The 10,370-nt window shown below is 34.6% G+C and overlaps 2 protein-coding genes across 2 annotated transcripts; both read left to right on the top strand.

Moving 5' to 3' along the window:
• Positions 1–2,694: 2,694 nt before the first annotated feature.
• LOC107725559 (transcription factor Spi-C-like) lies at positions 2,695–4,316 on the top strand. Its single transcript, XM_016534843.1, has 5 exons — positions 2,695–2,702; positions 3,005–3,092; positions 3,213–3,334; positions 3,427–3,523; positions 3,829–4,316. The coding sequence occupies exons 1-5, from the start codon at positions 2,700–2,702 to the stop codon at positions 4,314–4,316; spliced, it is 798 nt and encodes a 265-aa protein (XP_016390329.1). The 5' UTR covers positions 2,695–2,699.
• A 2,848-nt stretch (positions 4,317–7,164) lies between these two features.
• LOC107725518 (uncharacterized) lies at positions 7,165–8,292 on the top strand. Its single transcript, XM_016534795.1, has 3 exons — positions 7,165–7,284; positions 7,370–7,586; positions 7,866–8,292. The coding sequence occupies exons 1-3, from the start codon at positions 7,165–7,167 to the stop codon at positions 8,189–8,191; spliced, it is 663 nt and encodes a 220-aa protein (XP_016390281.1). The 3' UTR covers positions 8,192–8,292.
• The last annotated feature ends 2,078 nt before the right edge of the window (positions 8,293–10,370 follow it).

Genomic DNA, 10,370 nt, shown 5'->3' with positions numbered 1-10,370 from the left:
AATGTGTTGTGGTTTTCATAAAAATATTAAACAGTCCAACTGTTTAGTATGTTTATGAAAAATTGTCAATCATAAGAAATGAAGCTGAAAATTCAGCTTTGCCATCACAGGAATAAATTACATTTTAAAATATATTAAAATAAAAAATAGTTATTTTATGTTGCAATAATATTTCACAATATTACTGTTTTTACTGTATTTAAAAAAAAATATATATTATATTTAAAATACTTTTATTTCATACCAAGTATATTTCAAATCTATTATCATATTTACTGCCATATCACTTGAGAAATATAATTTTTTATATAAAAATAAGTTTATTTGGAGTACTACTTGTGCACAATGCACTTTTCTTAATATTATACCTAAAATGTGTTTTAATGTCACTACTGATGAGGATTTTATGATCTTTGAATAATATTGTTCTTTAAATGCAACATATTTAAAGTCTACCTAAAGTATACTTGCAATAGTTCCACTTTAGCGCAAACAAAAATATACATCAGTATATCTTTAGTTGAACTTCAGCACTACTACAGCATAATTAAAGTATATTAAGTACAAAATTAGTTGTTCCAATTTAGCAGACTTTAAGTATACCAGTTTAGTATACTAAAAGTACAATTGCAGGGTATTTTTTATTAAGTACATTAATATGTAATTGTATTTGTAGTATACTTAGAATGAAATAAATGTATTTCAAATACATTTTAGTATATTTATTTTTCACTAGGTCCTGTAGGTTTGGCGAGCATAAAAGATTTCTTTCAACATCATTAAAAATCTTACTGACCCCAAACTTCTGAATGGTAATGTAAAGTATTTTGGGGTTTATTGTGTTTTCTTTAGTAGATAATTGATATATTTTTCATTTTAATTCATGGAAGTCTGACTATAATTTCGACTTAAACCATGTATTCTTATAGTTCCTAATAAAGTTACTACAATAAGTTGACTGATTTTTACTGACATTTACAAGATTTTCATCTTGACAGCTTCAGTGTATGTTAAATGCATAGATGCAACAAACATAACGGCCTGTTGACACAAATGACAGCAGAAATCATTTGCCAGGGGATTCAAAATATAGTTTGGGGCCATAAATTTCCACCCACTAGCGCACATAGCGTATTGATTTATGTGCCAGAACAAAGTTGGTAGATGACGTGAAAGTTATGACAGATCTTAGTAGTCAGATGATTTGTATATTGTTAAATGTACTTAAGCCAGAAATGTAATTTTACTATGTTAAAATAAATGTTCAGCGATATCTTCAAAAAACTTTTGAATTTTGGTGCACTTTTTTTCTCTATATAATGTTGATATGGTAACTAGTAAATGCTGTAAATTTGGTTATGCTAGCATGTGTGGAAATATTTAAACCACGTGTGTTACAATTTACCCCGTGTTACTTTGTGCCCCGCGCTCCCCTAATCAAATGTAAAATGTTTATCTTGACAACTTCAATGAATGTTCTGATACAACAAACATAACAGCATATGTTGATGTAAATGACCACAGAAATCATTTGCCATTTTGCCAGTATAACTTATTAACTATGGTCAAAGAGATTAGTTGTTTACACAGTTTGGGGCCATAGATTTCCACCCAACACCGCACAATTTCTAGCATATTGATTATTCGCCAGAACACAGCGGTAATCTCAGTCGACTGAAGTGCTGAGGTCTCATAAAATGCACCCGGTTCTTTTATGAGTAAGCCTCTTTACTTTCATTCTCTGCACACCTGAAAGGGGAACTACGGGAGCCAGTCAGTTGATATTTAAAACTTGTGTCATGAGAAGGTGAAATGAATTAACTGCTGTTTTATGAGCTTAGAACAATACATGGCAAAAAGGAATAAAATGCTTTAAAATGGAACAGAATTCTGATGGTTTGCCTTCAGCTTGACAGATAAACAAAGTTTGTACTCAAGATTTTCATCTTTCAGTCTTTCCTTTTGCACGTTTAGTTGACAACATATCACTAATATGAATATGCGTAGAATGCCGTAGAATTATCTTTAACACGAAATGTGGAGGAGTTTTTGCAAATACTTATTCACACTCTGGCTAAAATAAATGAAACAGCGTTGAATTGGTGCCATTTTTTAGATATGCATGAAAGGAACATGAAAATCCATATACAAAAAAAAACATTTTTTTCTGTCACTTGATTTTTGAAGCGTCCCACCTCAGATGAAATTTCTCAGTATTCTGCAGCTTTTCTCTTGCTGTGATTATCAGATTGGTTATTGTTTGGTGCTTCTCAACACATTTTTACAGGACCAATAAACTAAAGTGCCGTTGACAGCTTCTGACCAGAAATGCAAATGTTTTCACAAAGGAGAAGGAATCCTGGATAAACTAGTGGTTAGTCCCTCTCTCTCTCTCCCGCTGTCTATCTTTTTTCATGGATGGAGATATGGAGATTATAGAATAGAGGGACTATAAGTCCTACCTGGTCTTCATTTCCAAAAAGAGAAGTAGAGTATCACTGACAGCTCCATGTTATGTTGACGTGGCACATTTAAATGGACCCATGTATATAACAGGCCGCATTGCTTAGTTGGCCAGTAAAACAGTAGTCGTTCTACAATATATCTGTCCACATATAATCACTGAGACATAGAGGACATTTCCAGTTGAACACAGTCGAGCTCTACATAGATGCAGAATTAGGTTTTCCAAGGCCAGAATGGTGAGTTTTTTTTTTTGACTCAAGCATGTACATGTAGCATGCATTGTTTTATGTAGTATTTATTTGCTTGATTATTTGAAACTTGATAAACCATTAACTGTTTCAGAAATGTATATTATATTATATTATATTATATGCATGGTTTATTTTATTATTTATTTATTAGAAACCACAGGCACATATTTAATAAACTTTCTACATTTATAAGATTTTGATGAGAAAGAAAGACAGCTCTAATACAGTCATTATTTCACAAATATGTACAAAATTCATGCCTATTTTTTTTTCTTGCTTTCTTACAGGGATCTCTTGAAAATGACATCAATCAAGATTTTCAGGATGCCATTGATGTAATTCAGCGTCACTCTCAGATACGACACTGTGACAATGGTACCATAATATATAATATTAATATGAATGTAGAAAAAATTTTAAATATATTATGCAGTAGTATTAAGTATAAATTATCATCCTTATTATTATTCATTCTCTTCTAATTGTCTCTTTCAGAAAATAAATACTATGAGAATCTGGAAAGTCAACAGTCCTCTGTGAGACATGCCATCTCATACTATCAGTTCACACCTCATTTTGAGCCTCCAGGACCGATGTATAACTGGAATGAATCCTCAGTAGGTTTACAACTCATTTAATTTGTCACTTGAATTGTTTCAATGGTTATACCGTGATATTTTACTCATGATTTGTCTCTCTGTATCTGCAGTCATGGTCTCACATTGTGCCAGATGTGTCTCTAGGGCCATTGTGTTCTGCTGAGCCTTCAGCGTTTTACTCGAATTTACCACAGCGCCACGGAAAAGGTACAACATTATTAGGTTTCTGTGTGTTTGAAAATGTAATAATTCAATATGTGGGATAGTATGTGCTAACGTTAAAAGGATGTTTTGGATTTTTCTCTCTAAGTGCATATACCTGTAGTAATAACTGTACTGCATAAGCAAAATCCCTTTTTTTCAGAAATAATAACCTAATTAATAAAAGTAGACATTAACATACTCCTAAAAACTGACTGTTCAGCTTTTTCACGGTTCACAGTTTTCAACAAAGTTGAGTTCTTCATAATACAGAAGTGCTGAATGCATCGTGTATTCCTCTTCCTCATTAGGTCGCAAGAAGTTACGCTTATATGAATATTTGCACGAGGCTCTTCACGACGACAACATGGGCGACTCCATCCAATGGACGGACCGAGGGAGCGGCATCTTCCACTTCATCTCGAAAAATAAAGAAAAACTGGCCGAATGCTGGGGTCAGCGCAAGGGCAACCGCAAGACCATGACTTACCAGAAAATGGCACGCGCTCTCCGCAACTACAGCCGCACGGGTGAGATTGTGAAAGTGCGTCGCAAGCTCACCTATCAGTTTAACCCAGCTATACTGCAGCGATTGAGCTCACTGTCAGGCTACAGCTCGGGCCCTTCGTCCAGAGACATGGCCCTTCATCAGCAAGGCTCTGCTGAGCACGTCTACTACAGCTCTCCTCTACCAGACTGTCATTACTGGTACGGCCAATACTCTTACCAGGCCGAGTACGATCTCGCTACTGTACTGACAATGCATGAGGACCCCAAAATTGGCGTTTCAGCTCAGTGATTCTCAAAAGAGTCCATTCCTGTCATGCCATGAATTCTGAGATTCTTTCAAATAAACTTTGACATAGTACAAATGTACAAAATTACCTACAGTGCATTAGAAATCAGTGGATGCATGTAAATAGGATGTTATACATGGGTAAAAGTTTGTAGTCAGTAAGTTTTTTTTTTTTTTTTAAGAAATTAATACTTCTATCAGTGAGGATGCATTTAATTGATCAAACGTGACAGCAAAGATTCTAAATCATTTTTAAAAGTATCACTAAAAATCCTGCTAAAATTCAGCATTGACATTGCAGGAATAAATTACAATTGAAAATGTATTAAAACAGAAAAAAAGAAAACAGGTATTTTACATTTTAAATTGAAATAATATTTTACAATCTTACTTTTTTTTTTTTTTTTTGGATCAAATGAATGCAACCTTGATGAGCATATGAGACTTGGACCCCAAACTCTTGAACCGCAGTGTATATGTACAGCGGGCCTAAAAAGTGTTTGGACACTCACAATATATTAATTATTGCATTAAAAAATATCAAACCGAATAAAACTTCTTTTAAAATGACAGCAAAGCGAGCACTTTTTTAAGCAAAACATTTCATCAAAAGATTTTAAATAATGAAAATATAAGAAAAAATGGTTCATGAAATATTTTGATATTTTGTATGCAATTAAATAGCATTATTATTATACAAGTGTCTTATATCTACTTTTTGGGATCACTCTACTGTTTGTTATAACAGTCTGTCTTCATATTTATCTACTTTTCTCAACTTGTTTACATAAGAGCATTTGTTTTATCACTCAAATAAAGTTTCCTGTCTTGAGAATCCCAATCAATTTGTTTGTTAAACTCGCCATTGTAAAACACATACGCTTGAAGCCGCTGTATAAACGTTTGCGCTGATTTCTTTGCAAATGCATTGGGCCAAGCTTATCTAATTTCACAGAGAGAAGATTGTTTGTGACTGCTTTCTGTGTCATATTACAAACCGATCTCAAATCACCTTCCTCTTTGTAAGATAGCAATCAAACAATCTTATGTGGTGCTGCTGTATCATTTTCATACTGGACAATAAACAGTGGTCTCATAACAACTGTGCTGTTTTATGATTGAAGTTTTAAACATTGCATTTCTCTCATCTATGTTGCTTTTCATATTCTTCTGTTCTTGATCATTTGAGCACAAATGAATGTGTTTTTTATGTGGAGCCTGCGTTTCATTGTTAGGTGGCTGTGGTTGTTATCTGTAAGAGTGAAGAGGATGTGGTTACTGGTTCCATAAAGGTGGATGCTAGAGATGTGTGTTAGACCGAGATCAGGGTGTGTATGTTTGGGCCGACAGAAACTGTGGTTTGGGGTCAAAAAATGGCTGGTTATTTATGTACGGTCGTAGATCATTTGAGAAAGGCCTGTTCACTCCCACAGCCCCTTGCTATTGATAAAAAGAGGTCTGCACCTTTTCGACGAGACAGAGTTTTGTGGAAAACACACTAATATTAACAAATTCTTCTTTTCTTAAATGATTGGTTATTCATTAATACAACGACACCTGAAACAGCAATACCAAGAGTAAGAACACTAACATGGTAAGAATTGATCCATTTTACAGTTTTGTTTTTTAGTATTTATTCTACAGTGGCCCCAAAACATATTTGGGCAATTCAAAATGTATCAGTGTCATTATATTAGAGCAAACCAAACACTTTTTAGTGGCCACTGTTGTGCACGAGTTAAAAAATAGTTGTTTCTTCTTACCAGAACAGTCCGCAGGAATATCAGACTGATTTGGAGGTGATTCTGGAATTTCTTGAGGAGCATTACAGACAGGAATCTCGAAGAAAAGCCCTATGGAACAGTAAGAAGGAAGCTTAAAGGGATTGAAAATTCTGTCATCATTTACTCTTTAAAAAAAAAAAAATTGTGAACAAAAAAAATAATTTATGAACATTTTTTTTCAATGCACCTTCACGTTTTTTCTAAACTATAATTTCATTTCTTCTGTGGAACACAGATTTTTTTCAAATCTTTTTGTCAGTGCAATGAAAGTCAACCCAAAATCAGGTGTGCTTCATTGTATTGAATGTGCACTTATAGTGTAGTGTATACTTGTTCATATCTTAAAAGTGTATAAGCACACGTATTTTGGTGTGTTGACTAACATACTAAAGCACAAGTAAAGTACTTGATTTCATTTTTTACTGCAGTGCGTTATTCGATATTACATTTAGCAACGTATTATTTACTAATATAATGCAGTTAATATATTTTAAATGTATTAAATCGCAACTTCCTAATTACAAATGAGTAATTACAAATGTATTTAAATACATGGCATACAAGTTTCAATAGAAATTACATTAACGTATATTTTAGTTGACTATAAATGCTTGTTAGTACACTTTTAAGAAAACATATTTCAAAAAGACAATAGAAAATATGATATAATTATGAAATTATATTATAAATGAACATATAAAGGTGTACTTAAGTGGGTCAAAAAAAATCACTCTAAAGTTTGGTTAATTGCATTTAAAATGAATTTAAATGATAATACAGTTTAATGTAAATGCAACATGCGATTAAGTGTCTGAAAACTTACTTTCAGTTCACACTTAAGTATATTCCTTTAAAGTATATTATTAATGATCAGTTCTCTTTTTAAAAGTATGCATACTTTTGTGTATGTCTTTTTCACAAGGGAATAGTGTCCAAAAAAAACCAAAAAAAAACAATGGACCCTATTGACTTTTACTGCACGGATTAAAAAAACACTGAAATTATCAGTCTGTTTATCATCACTAAACTGGTTTTGTAATGCACTGGCAGCAAGGGATCTTTCTGTCATGTCAACCAGTGAAGATGTGGACATATCAGGAGAGAAGCTACCTGCTGGAGAACATTCTAACAATGTGTTAGAAAAAGAAAAGTCCCAGCTGCAGCCTCCTGCACCTGCAGATCAGCAGGTAAACCATTCAGTTCAACACTTCGTGTCATTCTTACACCAGTTCTTTTCTATTTTAAAACCAAGTTTTTTTGTTAAATCAATAGGTCATGGGATCTCTAGCCAAAGCAAACGGATCTGACTCATATACAGACTGTGGAATGAATTGCAACAGCAACGCTCTCGATCAATCAGCAGTCCTTCACAATGCACCCGACGGGCAAGTGTTAAACGCCCTAAACGGACCAGAGAGACTTTTAACTCTGAATACAACACCTGAAAAGTGTGCCGAATCATTGCCCAGCATTACACCTGCAGAGAAAGGTCAGTTCTGCTTTTGTGGTTTATTTTGATGCTATCTCGAAGGTGAGGAATAACCTAGAGGAACTGCAGCACGGGAGCGGCCCGTCCTACCCATAACTGCCAAATAGAATCTCAGTTCTCCCTCATTTTCTCTGGTCTTGTACACCATTGATGTTTTAGAGATGCTTATCTTAATTACGCCTATCATAATACAAGCCTGTTTTTATGGGAAATAGTTTCCATAGGCCTTTGCCTACACACTTGAACGCCGTTTGACCGCAGTCATCTCTATGATTGCAGGGAAAAAGCTACGTCTTTTCCACTTCCTGTTCGAGATGCTGGAGGACCCAGGCATGGCCCACTGTGTGTCCTGGGTGCCCGCTTCGGCAGGCGTCTTCCGCTTTTCTGCCAGGAACAAGGAGCGCGTGGCTGAGCTATGGGGCCAGAGGAAGGGCAACCGGATGCCCATGACCTACCAGAAAATGTCCCGTGCCCTGCGAAATTACACCCGCTCGGGGGAGATCATTAAAGTGAAAAAGAAACTGACTTATCAGTTTAGTTTAGCAACCCTCTCTACTTTACAGAGCCAACATGGTCTAAAGAAAGCAGCATGTGGATCGAAATGAGAGCTCAATGATTGTCTCAAGTGTGTTACGGTCATTATTTGTTACTCTCATGATATCTTAATTGCCTTGGTAATAGGAGGAGGGTAAAATTAGTTTCTATTTTTCTTGCTCGATGAAGGTGATGAACTGTGGTGTTTTGTATAGCAGAATCTTACCTAAATAATTTACTTTTTGCTGTACTTTGCATATCATGATGCATTTAAAATAGTACGTCTTTTAAAAATATATAGTAAACCTAATTCTTTATATATTTTTTTTCAGTTTCTTTATCAGTTTTTTCAACTGGCATTTGAAAAGAGCCAAAACAAATAAACACAGACTAAACATCTTCTTCCCGCACTGCTCATTTGTTCCCAGTAGGTGGCAAAGCTGCTACACTGCTTTTATTTTGATTTTGTCACTTGCTGATTGTTGTTCATTACAGTTGTGCTTTTTTTTCTGGGCAACATAATTGTTAACAACTTAATGGCAAAAAGCTGATGCTAAACATTACAAATTGCATTGTGATTTCTAACATCTCTATTTTTTTGTCTTTACAGAGTTAAAGTGCAAATCAATGTTTTAGTATTATTTATATATTATTATAGTATTTATCATTATTTGAATTAGTTTCTATTTTTATATTTTCAGTTTTTCTTTTTAGTTTTAGCTTAATGCAATTTTATGTTATTTTAACTTTTTTATTAGTATATTTAGCTTTAATTTACATTTTTAGAAATTATTATTATTTTTAGTACTTCAACTTAAACTTGTTTTATTTCAGTTAGTTGCCAATGCAACGTTTGTAGTTTTCGTTTAATTTTTTTTTCAAGTTAAGGTTTTTCATATAATATTTATATTTTTCAGCTCTATTTCAATTAAAGAAAATTATTTTTAATAGTTAATTTTAGTTTGACTCACAAAATGTATTTGGAAACCTGGGTAATATGTATAATTATCATTGAATGACGTATCAAAATCTCAAATCAAGTGGCATCCACAAACAAATTATGCTTTGCTTTTCTCAGAAATTGCTTCACTTTTCTGATCCACTTTTGCAATTAGCATATTTTAGTGAATGCATGAAGCCAAACATTTTGAGCACAATTATTTTACCATTTAAAACCAAACAAACTTCTTTTCGTGAAACGCTAAATGTGCATGTGCTGTCTTTCTTTACAATAAATGCCACTTGCTTTGAGAATTTGTTACATGCTGCAATAAAATGCATTCATTTTTAAGCATGGCTTAAGTGTTTGAATGCTTTTTGGAGCCACTGTAAGCAGCTGTTGAGGCCGATCTCTTTACTGGCATCATTGTGGATACTGAAGTTGGCCCCAGAGCTATTGACAACACTCTACTAAAAGACAGATTCTTGGTTTGGTCTCTCTGACTGACTGACTGGCCACAGGGTGCTCCTCACACATGGTATTGTGTGATTCTGAGATGGTGTTTCTCTCCCTATATAGTCCCACAGAGTTTTATTCACAGGGAGAAGTGGAATCTATTTCTGCAGCGAGTATTCATGCTTCCCATGCTAGATTACTACATCTAAAGCACTGCCTGCTCCATTCTGAACGCACTGAATCTTAATGAGATGTTGAAATTCTGTTTAGGTTCCCATGTGTGTGTGTGTGTGTGTGTGTGTGTGTGTGCATTAGTGCAAGCAAGTGCCACTCTGACTCTCTAGCCTGAGCTTTTTATGGTGACCGTGAGAGCTAAATCCCCATGGGCGTCATGAACCTTTAACCACCAGTCTGGTCCAAATGGTTTTGTGTGTACTTTGTGGCAGGCCCACATGACAGTTCCCCTGCACCCTGCCTTTAGAGCAGTACACACAGGGTTATACATGGGCCCCTCGTTTGGAGGGTCCGATACCAATAAAGGCCAAAAATCATGCTTAAAGGGATAGTTAACCCAAAAATAAAAATTCTGTTGTCATTTGCTCACACTTAAGTTGTTGCAAACCTCTGTTAGTTTCCGCCAAACAGCTGACGGCAGCCATTGACTTCCGTCAACTGTTTGGTTCCAAACATTCTTCAAAATATCTTATTTTATGTTCAACAGAAGAAAGAAACTCATATAGGTTTGGAACAGCTTGAGAGTGAGTATGACACGATTTTCATTTTAGGGTGAATTATCCCTTTAAAATCCACTTAGTCAGTCAAGATGGTTTGTTATGCAAGAGTATGGCATGTCA

The sequence above is a fragment of the Sinocyclocheilus rhinocerous genome, unplaced genomic scaffold (assembly GCF_001515625.1).
Source record: "Sinocyclocheilus rhinocerous isolate Xijiao unplaced genomic scaffold, SAMN03320098_v1.1 scaffold153, whole genome shotgun sequence".
In the NCBI taxonomy this organism is placed as follows: Eukaryota; Metazoa; Chordata; class Actinopteri; order Cypriniformes; family Cyprinidae; genus Sinocyclocheilus; species Sinocyclocheilus rhinocerous.
The sequence above is the reverse complement of the archived record's forward strand: the minus strand, read 5'-3'. Positions and strand labels throughout refer to the sequence as shown.

Coding starts and splice junctions, on each gene's coding strand:
- LOC107725559 (XM_016534843.1), top strand. Junction 3,093..3,212: donor GATACGACACTGTGACAATG/GTACCATAATAT, acceptor TGTCTCTTTCAG/AAAATAAATACTATGAGAAT. Junction 3,524..3,828: donor ACCACAGCGCCACGGAAAAG/GTACAACATTAT, acceptor CTTCCTCATTAG/GTCGCAAGAAGTTACGCTTA.
- LOC107725518 (XM_016534795.1), top strand. CDS start 7,165: ATGTCAACCAGTGAAGATGTGGACATATCAGGAGAGAAGCTACCTGCT. Junction 7,285..7,369: donor CTGCACCTGCAGATCAGCAG/GTAAACCATTCA, acceptor TTAAATCAATAG/GTCATGGGATCTCTAGCCAA. Junction 7,587..7,865: donor CATTACACCTGCAGAGAAAG/GTCAGTTCTGCT, acceptor CTATGATTGCAG/GGAAAAAGCTACGTCTTTTC.